This window comes from Sebastes umbrosus, chromosome 18 (genome assembly GCF_015220745.1).
Source record: "Sebastes umbrosus isolate fSebUmb1 chromosome 18, fSebUmb1.pri, whole genome shotgun sequence".
NCBI classification, from domain to species: Eukaryota; Metazoa; Chordata; class Actinopteri; order Perciformes; family Sebastidae; genus Sebastes; species Sebastes umbrosus.
The window spans coordinates 23,264,049-23,282,975 of NC_051286.1; the positions used below are offsets into that span (position 1 = coordinate 23,264,049).

Consider the following 18,927-nt stretch of genomic DNA (forward strand, 5'->3'; position numbering starts at 1 on the left):
ATGCACCTTTGCAAAGGTAGTTCTCAAGCTGTGGGCGGTATATTCTAATGAGCCTGCATGTGACATAGGAAGGGTGTCACGTAACAACGTAACGTACCAATCGTGAAAAAAAACATGGTTGGGCTTAAAACTACTATGATCGTACAGTGAAAATGACACTGAATGTTGTGAAAGTGGGAACTTCTTCTGACCAAATGCAAAAAACGTCGACATTCAACGCATCCCTGGTTTGCAGAAATATTAATGGCAACATTTTCCAATGCAAACATTTTTTTTCCAAGCATGATCTAAACTTAAGGTTTATTGATGCATTTTGATTTTAGTGTAGAGACCGCCTTATTTTTTCTTTCTAAAGTTCTTTAAACAAGTGGATTTTTATTAGAAAGAAGTTCAAATAGCCCCATTGCACTGACTTACTTCTCAGACTTCAGGAGAGTTTGCAGTGTGTCACTACTGCTACTACTTGTGCAGCTGTGCCTTCTGCTGCCGGAACAACTTCCATTACCTTTACATCATCACCATCTTGATTATAATCACCATCATTTTGCAGCACTTTTCTTAAAGACCTCAGTGAAAGAAAAAAAACAAAAAACGAGGGGAAGCTTTTTAGGTTAGTAAATCTCACCCCAAGGAGAAGATGCTTTAAAGGAAAAAAAAAAAAAGCTTATCTGTATCTGCACTCTAAACAGCCCCAAAATCCGCTCTGTAAACATACTGTGAAATCTTGATGACTCATGCTGCTCTCGGGGCAAAACATATTAATTAACACGTCTTAGCAAGTTTGAAAAGGCGTCCTGGGGATGGCGTGAACTCCAAAGTAAAAGCCACTTGTCAGAAGCTGTACTTTGATTCTTACTTTCCTGGGTCTTTCACGGATCAGAGCAGTGCCTTCAAAATGAAATGGGACGCCTGTGAATGACGGATTTGCACCAAAGGAGATGTGAATTCTTTAGTGACAGTGTGATGATATGAATTTAGTGGATCAACTCATTTGGAGCAATTTACAAATGATCAAACAGAACAAGCTTATATCTCTACCATTCCAAAATCTGCAAATTGTACAGTCAGCCATGACTCTCTGGTAGTGAACAACAACAACAAGCAAGAGACAAAACCTCTTTCCCTGGACCGGCACAAGCTGCTGAAGTGTTGAGGTGTCATGCTCAGTGACCCAGTGGGAGCGGACCTCTGTAGCCTTAATGCAGCCTGACCCTAGATTGTTTTAAGATGACCTGCCACTAATGACTCCGGCTGGATTAAAACCTCATTAGGCCTCATCGGCATTCCTGACAGTAATGCGCACGACAGCGGACACCCAAGACCTTGTCAGAAACCTGCTGTTGTGACATGTCCCCTCATAATCCACCCAAAACACAGAGACAATGCATCCTTTCTCAGTGCAGTCGGCCGGTCAAAGGGACAATTGAGTTTTCTCTCCCGAGCCACAACAAGCAGTTAGTGCAGCTTAACTTCATCCAATTTGGCTGCTTTCTCTGCCCCCGTCCAGACGGAGTCCTTGAAATATGGACCTTTCTCCTCCTCGATCCTTCGGGTTTATGGGCACTAAATGATGCTTCTTGTCTGTGTTTACTGCTTTAATCTGACGTTTGCTTTCATCCCCTGCAGATGTCTTTTTCTACCCTGCATGTGCACAGAGGAACACTACTTGAGGAGTGTTTTTAACTTTTATAATTCTTAATTTGTGACTATATTCATTGCAACATTAATTTAAAGTATTCATTTTGTGGCAGTGATGTTTTAAAATGGGACATCACATTACTGATTGAATGGCTATTCAGGATTATACAACATGCAGCGTCAAAGACAAATGTTCTTCAGGAACATAAAGTGTCGATTTTGTTGTCTGCGTGACGTACTTCGGGATTTTTACTTTTTTTCTTCTTTTGAAAACCAATCAATAAGAAATAAAAAGAGCATTCAGGCTGTTTTTGAAGAAGTAAGGACAAACCCCCCACACATTGATTCACCCCAACACTGCTGCTGATACAATTCAAACCCTGTATTTTCTTCCTTCCATAAATAAAAACCTACTGTAGACTTGTCCCTGTTGTAAAGTAGTACACTTATCTTTGGACTTGTCTGCCTCCAACTTTGGCCTTTAAAGGTACTATATGTAACTTTCAGAGAATCCCTGTTATCAATAACACCAGTGGCTGTAAATATGTGAAAACTAAACTAAAAAACATCTATTTGTAAAGAGGCTAATTGCATGAAAAAACATTCAGAAATATGTTAAAAATATCTGAAAATTGTTGGGAAATTATTAGTAAAAAATATTAAAAAAAATGATGGAAAATTATTAGTAAAATATGTGAAAAAATAGTAAAACAAATATTCGAAAAATATGTGAAAATAGTCTGAAAAATATCCAAAAAATACAGTAAAATATGTGAAAACTAAACATTTCGTTACATAGAAATCAGACTACAAGCTGTCAAAGGCAACCGAGAAAGTCGTGGAAGGTCTCAGTTTTTTAGTTACATTACAATCTGAACTATCTACGACTTCTGAAGTATCCAAAAAGGGTTTGAAATGTCATCCATGATTACTTGTGGTGGACACAAATGGAATTACAACAATGCAATCCTACGACGTTAAAGGCACACTCCAGCTATTTAGTATTGACGTTCCATAAAGTTGGGGGACTCACAAGAGACTGATTAAAAAGAATGGTAAAAATTGATGCAACAGAGGCAGAAATCCTGACTTTTAGTCTGGGACAAGCTTCAAAAACACTGGATTCTGTACTTCCCATGATGGAACTCAGTAGTGTGTTTAAACTAGTGGGACCAGGTGTGTCACAATAATGAGCCCGGGGCCATATGTGGCTTTTGAATATCCTGAGATATTTGAGATATTTCTCACTTTCACTCCTTGGTATGGCTCACGCTCCAAAAATGCTGGATCCCACACTTCCCATGATGCAACGTGGTATCGACTCAAACTACCAACCAACCGACCAGATGTGGTTTCTTTTGATATCCTGAGATATCTGAGATGACTTTTAGTCTCTAAACATGCTGGATCCTACACTTCCCATGATGCAACTCGGCCGTATCTTTGGTCTGTCCAGGGTCTCAAACTACCAGACTAGGGCACACTCTTGTAATAGACACAACTTGCACCTGCTGAGTCACAGCAAACCTGGTGTTTCGGCAAACACACTAGTTTTAACATTACTTTGAATGTGGGTGGTGCGTTTAACCTGGGGTCTGAAAAAATTCACTTTTGGAGAAACGCAACCCAACGTCATGCTGCGGTGGCATCACATAACTGGTGATCCAGATCTGTTGAGGGAACAAAAGGTGTTAATTGGCGTGCAGTCGCTTGGTGTTAATTGGCCATTAAATGACACTGATTTGGTGTAAATACACCCTAAGACTGGTTCCTGTTGCCAAGTCGTACTTAATTTTGACCTTTTACTTCCTCAAATCAAAGTTTGAAATGCCATACCATGTGCATAGGAGTTGTTTGTACTAATTAAAAAAAAAGAATTATGGCTCTTGCTGACAGATGAAGTAAATCTTCATTTCTAAAAACCACATGATTGTCAGAGACACATGGTTTTCAAGCAGCAGCAGGGATACTGCCTGAGCCACAGAGCTAGGGCGCAGCATGAGGAGCTACTTTCCCACACAGCGTCTTCTCCCTCCAGAGTGTGACGCAGGCTCAGGCGGCAGATCTGCCCCATTTACCCCCCTTTGGCCCGCGGCTGTAGTAGCAATGACTCAGCTCAGCCCCGCCCCGCCCCATCCTTCACTCCCTTTACCCCGCCACGGGTGGCAGAGCGCCGGGGCCCTGTGTTTCCACAGAGATCATGAGATCAGTGAGCAGTATTAGCAGACGCAGTGTTCCACGGGCTAAAAGGTGATCATTCCAGGAAGGTGATTTTCAGAACTGAAAAGCAGTCATTCTCAATTTCTCGGGGCTGTGAATGAAGACCAGATTTGAGCATTAATTCTAAGAGCAACCTGCTCCTGTGGCTCTCTCCGTCTCCCCCGTGGATCACTCAGGTGGTACTGTGTGACAGCCATTAATGACTGACTAGATATCACCAGAACCAGTCAGCCACTCTCAGTCTTTTAACATACCTGCGGGGCTTAGCACGGCGGAAAATTGTATAATTGTTATGCCGCTCTTAAAGAGACTGTTTGGGAAGGCATTTGTGCATTCACTTTGCAATATTAGAAAATGTGTTAGTGACCCCGAACACCTTCCCCTGTAAAGCTAACTGATCCAGAAGCCAGCCGCCACCGTGCTCTGCATTTGAATATCTTATGAATACATTAGACGGTGCGTTTTAATATCCTCTTCTTTCACTCAGCCGTCCGACTTCGTCTCCGAGGCGAAAAAGCAGAGCGGGAGGTAGTTCATTACATAAGCGTCTTTCTCTGCCTGCGTGCTTGCCTCATGGACCGCACCAGCACTATAAACTCATATATTAATTACTGCTGTTTTTCAAGATGCGATCGTGTATCTTAACGCCAACGGCGCCGTCATTGTTGAGGTGCACATAATTGCCGGCGTTTAATAGTGTTTTAAAGGTTTTTAACAGGTTTTTAATTTGAACAGGAGATTACAATGTCTCCTTGAGAAAATAATAATAATAAAAAAAGAATCCTTTGGGCCCAATATGGGCACATAAACAAGCATAAAGCACAGCATCCTTACAATTGAAACAGTGGGAAGGGAATGTGTTGTGTGACAAAGGAAACCGACTGTACTGTTTGGTGCAACAACTGACACTCTGCGCTGGTTTAAAACTAATCTGACACATTATTAAGAGTAATTTCATCATCCTAAGGCTGCATCGTTTTCTATCAAGAATCTATGTTAACATACTTAAAATCCTGCTTTGCCAGCTGGCTCTGCTCTCCATCATATCAAGTATTTCACACACTGTCAGCGATTGATGCATTTAACATAATGCATAGGTACTATTCAGTTTCCTTTCATCGCCGCAGAGCTGAATATTTACAGTTCAGGGTTAGTCTGGTTGCTACACTGAAGCCTTTTTAACTCATCGTCTCCAGCAGCCTGAGGAACAAAAGCCTGGCGACAGTTTGGTTTGGCTGGGTTGAAAACTAACGAGGTATGACATAATCAAGATGATGCCATAACAGAGCAGAGCGAGGCTGCTCTTAAATGTTGGCATTTTGGGAAACAATATGGACAGTTAAGGAGTAGTCGCTGCATGATACTCTTTAAAAAATAGTGATTGTTACAGATACAAGTAGTTCTCCTTGATGGGGATTATGAGACATGAAGTTAAAGGTGCACTCAAGCTATTTAATATTAAACTTCCATAACGTTGGCAGACTCACAAGAGACAGATAAAACAATGAATGGTCAAAATTGAAGCAGCAGAGGATGAGATATGATGATTTTTAGGCCCTAGCATGAGGCAAGCCTACATTTCCCATGATGCAAATTAGTAGTGTCTCAAACTACCATCAGGGGGCAGATGAGACATTTTAAATATCCTGATATATCCTTACTTTTAGTCCCTAGCATGGGGCAAGCACCTGGTCAACGTATCCTCGTACAACAATTTGTATGATATCTTATGAAAAGTTATATATATATATATATATTGTGCATTTTCCGAATACGAATGTCAACACCAGCAATCAGGGTGCCCGCGCAAGGCCCTGCAGTGTTTAGGCAACAAAACTACTAGGGATAGGTTTAGGAAAAGATCGTGGTTTGGGTTAAAATAAGTATGGAGGTGCCGTTACTTAAGTACGGAAGTTATGCGAAAAATATGTCAACATTTGGGTTAGAATAACTACAGAGGTGGCGTTACTTAAGTACAAAAGTTACGTGACAAATAAATCAACGCTGACTTCTGATTTCCCACGAGACATAATCAGATGTCTCCTGGGTGAATGTCTGGTGTTTTTAGACCCATCCATCCAACCCTGACCTCCTCCCTACGTGGACTTCGTTGCTCTTTATACTACGTCACCTCTCCTGGCTCCCGATTACGTGGATTACATACAAATTGATTACGTGGGTTGTATACTAATACTTTTTTTTTGCATGTATAGCTACAGACAGCATATGAGAAACAGACCGGCGTGGTAAATTCACCGTTTGTAAACCCAGGCTTTTTGTAGCCTGAGCCGAGATTATTTTCTCCGACTTGAAAAGACTCAACAAAGCTCCTCCAGAGCCACAGAAGACTAGTAAACTGACTTTTATGTGTACAATTGGTGGAATTCCCCTTTAAGGTCAATGCTAGGTAGTTTAGCTCATGGTTAAATGAAAACAACTTTAGCTGGAAATAAAGACTTCACTCAGGCTGAGAAAAAAATAAAATTGCTTGCATGAGTTGAGAATTGTGCGTGGCTCGCTGGATTTGAAAGCAAATGTATCTGAGCAGTCGCACCCCCTCCTGTGACCTCCACACCCTCACTCTCCACCAGTGTTTCAGTGTCAAACTGCTGTCTACTCCCGGTCCTCTCCTCTCCATGTAATGCTCTCCTGGTGGGGGTCGTTTGTCTCTCCTCTTCATGGAGGAGGCAATTTGCATTTTAAGACAGCGAGATCATTTCACCAAAATTTCATGCGACCCCAGCTGGTTTTTACAGCTGGAATGCCTGCATATGTTTGTGCACAGGTGTGTGGGTGTTTACTTGCCTGTGTGAACCCAGCAGAAAGTGTGTGTGTGTGTGTGTGGGTGGATGTTATCTGCCCCCAGCTACTCTCCACCTGTCTGTGGAGCTGGCCACACTGAAGCTAGCTTGCAGCTTAGCTCTGAAGGCCATTCATCCAGTCACTGAATTAAAAACAGAATCCCCCTTTAGTAACCCAGTGAGTCACACAGTAAAAAGGATGGAGGACAATAATAGACCCGGGCTCTGATGAATGTGAGGGGAACTGTCAAAATTGGTGTGACAAGTTTCTCGCTCTTGGGCTACAGAGCCAGTGTCTCGCCGGTGGCATTGAGACTCCGCACGGCATTGCGTTTCAACCAGCTGCCCACCCGGTAACATGTCACCTCAGCTTGGACCCAAACATGGAGAAAAACAGAGGACCGATGCAGTCAGCAGTGCTTTTCCATTTTGTCATGATCGTAGCTTTAACTTGCAGTTGGACAACATCCAACAGTAGAGTGTTTCAAAGAATTTCAAGGCCGCGTCCAAAGACATAATCATACTTTTGTCATGAAATGTCTATGTGCAATGCTAAAGGTGCCGCGCATAGTGACAAACTAATATGGCCGACCTGAATGCTTCGAATCTTCCAATCTTCGACTGTTGTCATGGTAATTGACCTCCAAATCAGCATTCGACTGCTTCGTTGTTCTGTTTTTATATAGGTATGTAATAATAAAGTATAGATCCCAAAATAACCCATGAAATAAGGAATAATCCTGCAACATATTTCATTATACATATTCAACATTAATTATTATTAGTTATTCTCCGATGGATATCGCTGCATCCCTAGTTATCAGCCGATTGAATAGGTACTATCAGTGGTTATCAGACTCATAGATATGGGTTAGAACAGGCCTGCTCAACCTACTAGTAGGTTCAGAAGGCCGTTATCATCTATTCATGTATTTGATCACTGATAAAAATACAAGAAGACAACGCCAGCCTCTAGTGGCTGTAGTAATTATGACAGGAGTAAAGGAGGAAGTCAGGTGACGTAGTATAAAGTCTACTTGGGGTAGTGGTTGGGGGCAATGGGTGGGTCAAACAAACACAGGACTTTCACCCAGGAGGCTGCTGTGTCCCTCGTGAAACCAAAGTCAACGACTTATCTTACCTTAGCATTAATTTAAACTCAATCCACGATCTTTTCCTAAACCTAATAATGTAGTTTTTTGCCTAAACCTAAAGTTATTTTGTTTCGATCCACAACGTTAACGTTTAAATTTCACTTTCACAACGTGGTAGGTGCATATTAGCCCGATGACGCCCATTCAAAATGTGTGTCTCTTTCCATTAGCAGCAGGTAGCTGTTTTCAGAGAGGATGGTCTAATAAACCCACGACTTCTTTGTTTCCCCTCACTTTTTAAACCAAACCCGCACCCTTGTAGGTATCCACATTATCCAATTTAATCAATCCAATTCTGTTACAAGCTCTCCATTAGAAAGATCATATGGAATGCGGCCAGACCCAGCTAAAGCTGCAGCGTGTCCTCCCATCAAAGACTAACGGTATCATCTCTGGAACATTTTGAAAGCCTGATGATTCCCTATTCACCGCCAACACTTCTGGTGGAGGTGCATGAAATACCCTTGAACCAAGTGTGTTTGAAAATAGAGTTTTAAAGAGCCTGGCAGAGGACAGAGTGCTCGCTGCATAACAATGCCGGTCGAGGCGGGGACACCTTTAGTGACCATGCGGGGGGGGTCAAAGGCGGCTCCGTTTGAAAGCAATTAGCTAGGCCTGATTTGAAGGAGACCTAGGCTGGGTCTTTCATGTTCTATAGGGCTGACAGCTCCAGAGGTGATGGGATGATTATTAATACATTTCTGATGCTTTCACCACTGACAGCTCAACACAGCCATCACATCCCTCCTCATTATTTCCCAGTTCAAGGACCCTACTATCATATATTCACATCAATTCTCTGGATCAACACAGAGGTATCAAATCCAATTATGTTTGTCTTAGAGCTTTTCCATCTTAACTGTAATAGTCAGCTGCTTATCAAACGGTGGCGGGATGTGTTTGGCCATAAAGGAAATGCATTAGATGTCGATGAGAATTTCTTCTTCAGCTAATAGAATCCCTCCTTGAATTCTCCCTACGCTCAAGCAAGTAAATGCTTTTTTTGGTGTGTGATTTGCTGAGTGCATCACCCACACCTAACAGCTTAAGTATAGCCCTGCGCGCTGCTGCGAAGCCAGGAATCAGAATCACAGTGGAAGGTCAGTGGGGGAAATTGCATTCATGCTACACTGACATGCACACACAAGGCGCACTGTGCATGATTGCCCCTCCAATGCCTCCTGACAGGGAGTTCATTTTAACCCGCAGTGGTGTTCCACGCCGCGCGCTCTCGTATTATATCAAAATGCCATTCAGTAGTGTAACAGATGCAGAAATCATTGGTCAGCTTTGTTACATAATTGTTAAGCCAGCAGGGACCCCGCTTGTTGAAGAAGCACTCAGCTTTCCTGTGTCAGTGTCCAAATTAGGGAGCAGGGCTGGCAGCCTATCATCAGCCACTCTTACCACATACTCCCTGATTTCCTCAGCTAGAATGGGGTCTGCAATCGCCACATGTATTTTTCCCTCATGTAGGGCAAGAATAGAGTCATCGCCACTCCATTGTACCATAGCCAACATTTACATAATCATATACCAGTAATGGCGAAATGATGGCCCTGTTCACACTGAAATGCACGGGGTGATCATTTCACAAATGGACAGGTTAACGGAATCACACCGGCAAGTTATAAAGCTCACAGCTTTTGCCCTTTTTTTCAGATTTTCACGGAATATAGACACGTTTTTAAAGACCAGGTTGAAGTCACCAGATTGAATGTCTCAGTGACAACAGATGTTATCTTCTATTGCTGTGTACGTTTTTTTACATAAACAGATAACAAACAAATTATTATATTATAAAAGTAAATTATTAAATTTGTATTATTATTATGTAATTATTATAAAATTATATGTATATATAAATTAATTATTTTTATAATAATTAAATAATATAATAATATGGCCAAAAATTGTATAATTATATATATATATTTATATTAATCAATGTCGATAATATCACACATAATAATAATAATAATAATGATAATGTATAATTTACAGGTTTATTGGTTTACTTTTTTCCCCTTCTGCATTCATTATGGAGGAGACATTACACATGAAAATCAAGTCACTGAAATATTGTGTTGACATTCTATAACACATCTACATCTATTCACTAAGGTAATCATATATGCATTATAAATGTATAAGTAGTATTAAGAGTATTCTCCTTAGGACAGACCCCTAAAGAAACCAGAAGTTTAATTATGGTTTATAATATAAAATTATTTATTATCAAAACGGGTTGTTGAGGGTTGATTACATATGTACAGTTACAGTATATACAACACTTCTTGTTGCCATCGAGTCATTTCATGGGGTTGTGACGCGCAAAACTATTTATCTGTTTTACAGCCGCCACAGTAGCGACGGAGTAGGCTACGGTGTATAGGCTGTTTGTCTAGCGTTTTTGTAGTACCTTCTCCGACAGTTTGCAAATTTCTATTGTCAAATGGTTAATACCGCCAAATCGCCCAAGATTGACATAGGCCTCTAGTGGTGATGACAGTTTAAGATATATTTCTAGTGACAGAAAGTGAAGAGAGCTTTGGAAAGGCAATGCAAAAGGGCCGATTATTATTATCATCCTAGAGAGACTCATTCAGATTTAAAGGCGAGAGTCAAGTTCTGCAGTGCACAGGGACACATATAAAACCACAACCAAAACTTTTCTCTAGCTTAATCGCCAATTGCAAAATGTAATGTTTCCTCTTTTCACAGTTTCCCACAGATAACATAAAACAGCCAAGCAAATATCATCACCAGCAATCAGCTGAGACGTATTTTAATAATGCCAGGTGTGAACCGTAATTTCCTCCTCTGCCTCGCAGAAAGCAGGTCACGTTTGTAGAAAGTCATAATGATCAGCTGGACAGATGGGGAACAGCAATATGACTCAAAGGACAATGACATGGAACATAAATTCAGTGCACACTGCAGCCTGATTGTGCCAAAACCGTGCATTTACCACGGACATAAAGCTGAGCCTCTTGTTTTAAAATCCTTAACCGCTCACAGAAGAAACACACTTGTTTGTAATAAAAGTCCCCGGGCTGCCAAATAAGAAACATTTGTTGACTTATTCTGGCAATTGTAATTATAGTGACAATACACAGCAGGCCCGCATATGTGTGCGCTGGATGTGACGTGATGCGAGGTGGCGGCGTGGTGAGACGGAGCTAAACGCTTTGAGATGCAGGCTCGTTTTCAGGGAGGTCGCTGGGAATAAATGACAGGGTCAAAAACAGAGGAAAAAGCTCCGCGAGTTTGTAAATAAACCTTGGTTTTTGTTCACAGACAAACGTTTTCCATCTGGACCCACTTAATCAGAGTAAATCCCCAGGAACTGCTCGGCTGCATGATACGCAGACCCGATATCCTCAATCTCAGTCGCTGAATTTCCTGAGATCTACGGAATTCATTGCCCTCAAACGGTCCTGATGAAGTCATAAAAACACGCCATGCTTGTCCATATCCCCTCTTTGATGGTGTGTTATAATGATGCTATCAGCACACACGGACTGTCAGCTAGAATACACTGTGTGAGACAAACAGGCACAGGCCAGATGAGGAATGAAAGCACTGGTACTTGTTATAATGTACACGCTTGGCTTTGCTTATCCGCCGCTTCGCTGACCTTTCTGCTACAAGCAGCTGCAAGGCATGTCTTTTCAAATACATGACCGGGGCTAAGCAGAGATATGCGTCTGCATACACAGCGGCTTTATCATTTATCTTAATAAAACAAAGACTGCGGAGCGAAAAAGGCACAGAGCCGATTACGGCGGCGGCGGCGGTGGTGGCTGTGGATATTTACAGGAGCTGCTAAGCAGCCAAACAGCCTTCCACCTCTTAAATGTCAAAGCGCAGCCTGAGGGCCCCGCGCTGCAATCTCCAAACTCTGATTGGACATCTGAGCTCTACGGGGATTGATAAGTGAGATAATTCACAAAATGCACTGTGCTGCGGACCGATGGCGCACACCGGGTCACAATCCTGAGGCACTGCTATTATTTCGAGGTTCCAACCCCTATGGTCCCACTTATCTGTGGCTTCACACAGAGGCAGCTGCTCTCGTTCCCTTATTATCGGCGAATAAATCTGATGTTTGGCATCCGGCATGAGAAATATACAAATTTCAAATTAAAGTCAGCGCCGCCGTTTTGCAGAATGCGGGGGGGACATGTGATCGCTAAGAGCTGGCATCATAAACATCCATTTATTATAGAAATACCTCTGTCATCAGGATGATGATCATATTAATCAGTGCTCATATGCTCTTTAATCACAGTCCTGGACAGATTCCATCCCAGGGAAATCATATCCACGGCCCCCTCCAGCCGCCTCTGTAATTTCGCACAGTGGAGCAGTCCAGTCCAGCACACTGCTGATTGCCAACAGATCTAGGCCAGGCCCGCAGCTCTCCGAGACACCATGCCGTTAAATCAGATCGGAGCCCGAGACAGATCCGACAAGCACTGGAAATGACCCCGCTCACACCGCTGTGGACAGTTGTGCAAGGTGCAGAATGCACTCCCCACGGTGCCGTGTGGTCGGGTTGCTGAGCACCTTGAATCTGTCAACAAGTTCAGCGCTCTGCCAGGTGAAGTGACAGCCACACATTCCAGGTTTGGCTACTCCAGCTACTGGGCTGCTGTTTTGAGATTTCATTTTTTGCAAGAAAGACAGAGAACAATCCGACGCGCAGAAAAGTGGGACAAATTTGAAAGAGTGCAAACATATCTCATTCTAAAGGGGATCACCTTCATCTCAGAAGTGAAAATAAACCAGCTGGAGACAACAACAAACAAAAAAACCCCAAAAAAAACCTGTTAACCTCTTAAACCCCGCTGAGCCCTTCAGTTCAGACTCACACTGTGCGGTCAAGCTTTGTTCAAAGCTACAAACCATTATTTTAAATTCTAGTACAGATCCTGACTTCTCCAAAGATACCAAATATGTCGGGCTGAATGCTGGTGAAATGTGTATAAAATGATGAACAATAATATTTCCATTTCTAGAAATGGTCAAATCAAGGCTGGATCAAGCAGCAACCTCCGGTTCTGAAAAGTGAAGCCACTGCAGAAATACCTTAAACCTGCATTTGTTCTACTGGACAGCAGGGGGCGACTCCTCTGGTTGAAAAAATGAGTCCCAAATGTTAAAAAAAAAGATACTCACACTTACACTAAATATTGGCAAGGAAAAACTGGGATGTCCATTTTCAAAGGGGTCCCTTGACCTCTGACCTCAAGATATGTGAATGAAAATGGGTTCTATGGGTACCCACAAGTCTCCCCTTTACAGACATGCCCACTTTATGATAATCACATGCAGTTTGGGGCAGGTCATAGTCAAGTCTGCACACTGACACACTGACAGCTGTTGTTGCCTGTTGGGCTACAGTTTGCCATGTTACGATTTTAGCATATTTTCTATGCTAAATGCAGTAATGTGAGGGTTTCTGGATAATATTTGTTATTGTTTTGTGTTGTTAATTGATTTCCAATAATAAATATATACATTAATTTGCATAAAGCAACATATTTGTCCACTCCCATGTTGATAAGAGTATTAGATACTTGATAAATCTCCCTCTAAGGTACATTTTGAACAAATAAAAAAACAGATGATTAATTTGTGATTAATTTGCAATTAATTGCGATTAACTATGGACAATCATGATTAATTGCAATTAAATATTTTAATCAATTGAAAGCCCTAGTTTTAGGATCTTTATATCCAGGCGATAGTGTGTTAAAATAGTAATTAATTCCAAATAAATTTCAAAATACACAACAACGAACGAAGCAAGTAGTATTCCAGGATTAGAATACTAGCTGGGCGTCTAGGGAAAAAAACAATGGCGATGTCGTATGAAACAACCAGTCATTTAGTTGAACAACAGAGAACAAGTGGTACAAATGTGTTATTAATGTCAAAGGAACACCTCACTGAAGCAGTGAGATCCTGATGTCTCCATTCTGAAGGTATTAGGTCACATTCACACACAGGTGTGCTCTCCGACTTTTATTTTCCTAACAAATCCCACACTGATCCAATAAATGCCTGCCTCGAAGCTCGCGACACCTAATTCTGCCTGAGAAGACAGAAACTGGAGGGCGATGATGACCGGGAGGTAGAGAACTCATTTGACTGTACACGCACAGTTTGAGTCTACCGAGTGCATCTGCAGGAAATGGAACGCTTCATAGCCAAGAGTAAATGCACCTGGTGATAGGACTGGAACGCCCAGCCGGCTCAGCAGCAGCCCTGTAATCAAGGGGACGACCTGATGCTGGCAGCCGCGCTCGTGATGAGTAACCCCCCCCTCCTCCACTCGGCCAGACACTCCAGACAGGCCTCCATCCAGACGGCATGTGGGAGAAGAAAAAAAAAAGATTGCACAAAAGCCTACTTAGTGGCTTACTGTAGTTTTGGGGATTGGCTTCTTCTGCGTCTGTCATCAGCGGTGAGCTTTTCTATCACTCATCTGTCTGCTATGAGCTCACTTGATGTCTTCTTTATGCGCAGACAAAGAGCAAATGACAGGACGTGAAGGGAAACCAGACGGCAGCGCGCGCACGCTTCTGACTGGGTGTGTCGCAACACACTCGACAAAAAACGCCGAGCATATTTGTCCTGGAGGGAAAACTTTACAGCGACGACAGCTCGCGTGTATCACAAAGTGTTGAGCCTTTCATTGATGGACCTCCTGAGCCACATCTTTCTCTTCTTTATGTTCTGTTAACTTATGGAAGCAGCTAACTGATTATGATTAATGGCCGCTAAGCACAGAGACAAGCAGCGACTGGATCTCGGTGGGACTACCGTGGGATTTAAAACACAAATATATCACATGCTTTTTTGAAACAATTTCAGCGCCGGTTTGCCACAACTCACTGCTTGTAACAATCTGTTTCGATCAAATTCATAACTATGATTTATTATCGAGTGTCACGTAAAAGCTGTTTGCGCCGCTAAAAAGCAGCAGAGTCTAACAAGAGCTGATTATTCCCAGACTCGGGACAACAGCGCCTGCCCTCTAAGCCCTCCCGACAGTTTTCAACCGAAACTGCGCTGAGTGATCGGCTGCTTGTAGAGACAAAGCCAGCTCTCAGGTTGCCCGGCTGAACTCGGCACGGATCGGCCCCCGGCTCCCTCTGCCCTACAAAGGCACGTCCACTGTCCTTTGTCCCACCTACGCCACAACCCCTCCCCACCCCGCCATACCCACATCCAGTCTACACTGGCTTCCAGGGTAAGTGACTGGTCGTAATCGCCGGGCACAGAGTCAGATTCACTGCGTGGAGAGACGCCCAGCAATGCTGTAACACCTGCTAGATAAACAGGAGGGCTCCCACAGAAAGCCTCTTTCCCATTGTTTTCTGGGGGAAGAGGATCATAATGATGCTCGGCTTTAGGAATGACCAAATATGACCTTTGACCCAGAGGAGGGCTGCTGAGGTGGGAGATGCCGATGTTTGCTACTGTGCTTATTCTGAGTTAAAGGGATAATCTGCTCTAAAGCATAGACCTGATTTATGAGCCCCAAAGTTTTTCTTTTGGTTTTTTTTGCATAAAAGAGTCAATTAAAAGCAGATCAAGTATTGTTAGATCATTTTGTGGCCCTGTCTTAAAGAGGGGCCCTGTGTCAAAGTCAAGTTTAAAGGCCTTAACCCTCTGAGACCTGCGGGATCGCAGGAGATCGCCATCCAATTGCCGAAAAATGCAATTCTTGCAGAAATCTCAAAATGTTGAAAGTTTGAAACCAAATCACAGCATGGCTTTTTCCATGGTGTTTGTTGGGTTCTTAATGTGGTATTTTTCAGGGATTATTGATCATTTTTATCAATTCTCGAGTGCTAATTGGTTAAATTTAGCAGCAAATCTGTGTAACAAATGGTATCCCCAAAATTGCTGCAACAACTTGACACACAGTGCTGAGCAGCATCTAAAATTAATCTCCAAGTTCCCAGCTTTCAGATGATGTACACCACTTCTATGTGACATCTACTGTTGACCTGCTATTTCCCCCTAAACACCCCCTATACCCCCCTAAAAAAGACAAAAACGGGTCTATGTGGGTCTCAGAGGGTTAATGATTTTAGTTTACATTTTTAAATTACACTGATTACACTCTCACGGTATAGGTCCTGTAACTAATGATTATTTTCATTAACTTAATTATCTTTAGATAATTTTTTTTATTTTATAACTAATCGATTCATTCTTTCTTGTACAAAACGTCCATAATTGCCCATCAATGTAAACGAAAGTGAAAAATGATTTGTGTATTCGGACCCTTGATTCGGATCCGCTCCAAAATGTAATGGGTTTAATAAATTAAACCAGTAGATTTTTTTTTCCGTAATCCTGCTGACAAACAGACAGATATAAAAAAATATATAAACATAAAAATAAATACGTGAAAAAGAGATCAGCAGTATGGATTAATTTTCTTATTTCAACAGAAAATTGATAAAATGTACATAATAACAGCAAGGGACGAAAAATGTTTCGGTGATCTAAAAGATGTTTTGCCACTGCCATTTACACCGACCAACGTTCACACGGGGAGCTCTCCAATCATAGAAGAGACAGAGGTACAAGACTCTCCAGCCACAGAAGAAGCACTCCCACCTTTTCTCCACCTGTGCATAAAACCACAGCTGACAGCAACAAGTTCACACCAGCTCTCAGTGGGCTGTCAAAAGTCTGGGAAATGCAGGATATCACTTACTCACTTCACGATGAGGAAAAACAGAATATCCCCAAAAAAATGAATTACAATATTTCATCACAGAATTTATTCAGTGATGTATCGGACAGCCCGGCTCGTATCTGCAGCACGGCGTCTCCCTTTAAAGCTTATGTTTTAAATTCATAAATCTTAGCAGAAATGTTTATTTAGAAAACAGCCGCGGCTTCTTTGAATGTTTTAGTTCTTGTCTGAGAAATGATTTGCTGTCTGTGAAAAACCTGTGAAGTCCATGTTCAGTATGTGCGAGTGTCGTGTGAACAAAGCTCCATTCTTCAGCAGCCTGAGCCCTGGCTCACTATCATTATAATGATGTCATTATTGCGAGATAATTAGCCTTGAAAATGTATCTTGGGAAACAATCTCATAGCGTCTACTTTCTCCATCCAGCAAAGTGTCTCTGTTTCGCTGCCAACTATATATTGGACTTGATAATGACTCTTTTCTTTCTTTGGCTGGTTACAGAAATTTACCTCACACAATATCTGCCGTGATCACTTCGCCTTAGTGCGGGTAATACGAATAACAGACACTCTAATGAGATGTCAGAGATCATCAGTGAAGCCGGGGAGGAAATAACGGTGATATTGAGAAGGACTTCAAAACACTACTATGAGCTGAGCAACATAATACACCCGGCGCGCTCAAGGTGGCACCTCGTGGCATTAAGCAATCCAAGAAAGGTAGTTTTTGTAACAGCTCTATTAGCTGTATAATGTTTTCTCATTTTGGCTGTTTCATGGCTTTGTGGTGAGCTTATGGAGAGCTGCTTTAAACGGCAGAAGCAGGGAACGGTCACATAGAACTGCGGCTGAGCAGATGAATCGCTGCCACAAAGAAGCCTGTGGGAAGCGCTGTACCTCCTTGAAGTCGGGCAGACTGATTAAAGTTTGCAGATTGGCCAGACGAAAAGTAAAAAAAAAAAAAAAGCTCAGTCTGTACTTAACTGCATTTTTTCTCTAACTGGGAATCATATTTCTATTTTCTTTAAGAAGCAGGTACGAAGCTGTCAAAGTGGTTATTTTACGGAGAAGAAATAAAAATTCCTTAATCTTTCCCCGCTGCAAATACCGTGCTCTGGTCAAATAAATCCTCAGCCTCCACATGGAAATAATCAGCAGTCAATGCCTTGAACACATTGTGTTGTCTCCTATAATGCCCGGCCTAACGCAACTGCCATTAGTCACACAGGGACAATTAAAAAAAGCTGCCCCAGCCTGTCCTTTGTGAATCCGTCTGAATTGCCTTAATCCTTCATTATTAAACTCAAGAAGAGTTGGTGGGACCATTCATATCTATATAGCGGGCTGCTCTGCGCTGCGCTGCAGCCTAGCTGGGCTGTGTGGATTCAGGCTGAGAAAGCAGCAGCAGGGGGTAAGGCGGGGGGGGGGGGATGGCTGTTTGTGATGCAGATTCCCTACTAGAAGAGGACCACCAGCAGCGTGGAGCACAAACACACACATACACACTCATACAGCGCGCTGGTTTGTCAGTATATCAGGTTGAGCGTGGCCTTGTGGTAGTGTCGGTGTAGTCCCCCGCTGATGTGATGGAAGGAGGTTTAGGGTTTTACTCAGAGCTCTGTGGAGGTGTCAATCTGTCCTCAGCTGGATTCAACAAGCCGATGAAAGAGTTGAATTCATATTTAACATTTAATAAGTTCAGCTTTTTTTTTTTTTTTTTGGTAAACGAAGAAAGAGTTTTGTAGAAAACATGCTCCTCAAAGTACGTAAAACTAAAAGGTATAGGGGCTGTCATGATAATTACTTTTATTGGACGATATATTGTCCCAGAAATAATTGTGATAAACAATATCACTGTCACTTTAAGAGAAATTCTGACATCATGTTCTAAAATGTTGGTGACATTCTTATGTAAACACAACAGGCAATATCGAGGTCAAAGATGATCAAGGTCATGGCCATATATCGTACGATAAGTCGATGACGTAAAAAGGATCAAGGTTCATGGCCACATTATCAGCCCTGTGATAGGCTGACGACCTGTCCAGGGTGTACCCCGCCTTCGCCCAATGATAGCTGGGTTCGGCTCCAGCTGGCTCCTTGAATGGTTTGTATGCTGAGAAGAAAAGGTGCACATTCCTCTCACTCATCTGTTCAACATTTATATGAGTTGTGAACTTGTGTAAGGGGGACTTTAATTCCCCGACCTGCCTGCCCCTTTAAGAAGAAGGAGTGCGCTTCTCCTTTCAAATTAGTGGGTATTTTTTTTTTCCTGCTGTAACGAGGGGAACGGTTACTTGTTTGCTTCACTAACAATATTCCTGTTTTGCTTATGTCTCTTGAAAGGGTACATTTGATTAATATCTTTTGTCAAAGTGCATTCGACT

The 18,927-nt window shown here is 42.3% G+C and overlaps 1 protein-coding gene across 8 annotated transcripts in view; it reads right to left on the reverse strand.

The window, feature by feature from the left end:
- Positions 1-18,927, reverse strand: part of epha7 (eph receptor A7) — a 106,113-nt gene that overhangs the window by 29,189 nt on the left and 57,997 nt on the right. The window contains exon 6 of one of the 8 annotated variants that reach the window (XM_037750454.1): positions 13,551-14,179. The exons of the other annotated variants lie outside the window; for them this stretch is intronic. Within the exon in view, the coding sequence (XP_037606382.1) occupies positions 13,965-14,179 (215 nt within the window). The 3' untranslated portion in view covers positions 13,551-13,964. Of the gene's footprint in view, positions 1-13,550; positions 14,180-18,927 lie in introns of those variants that run through there. 8 annotated transcript variants of the gene reach the window in all.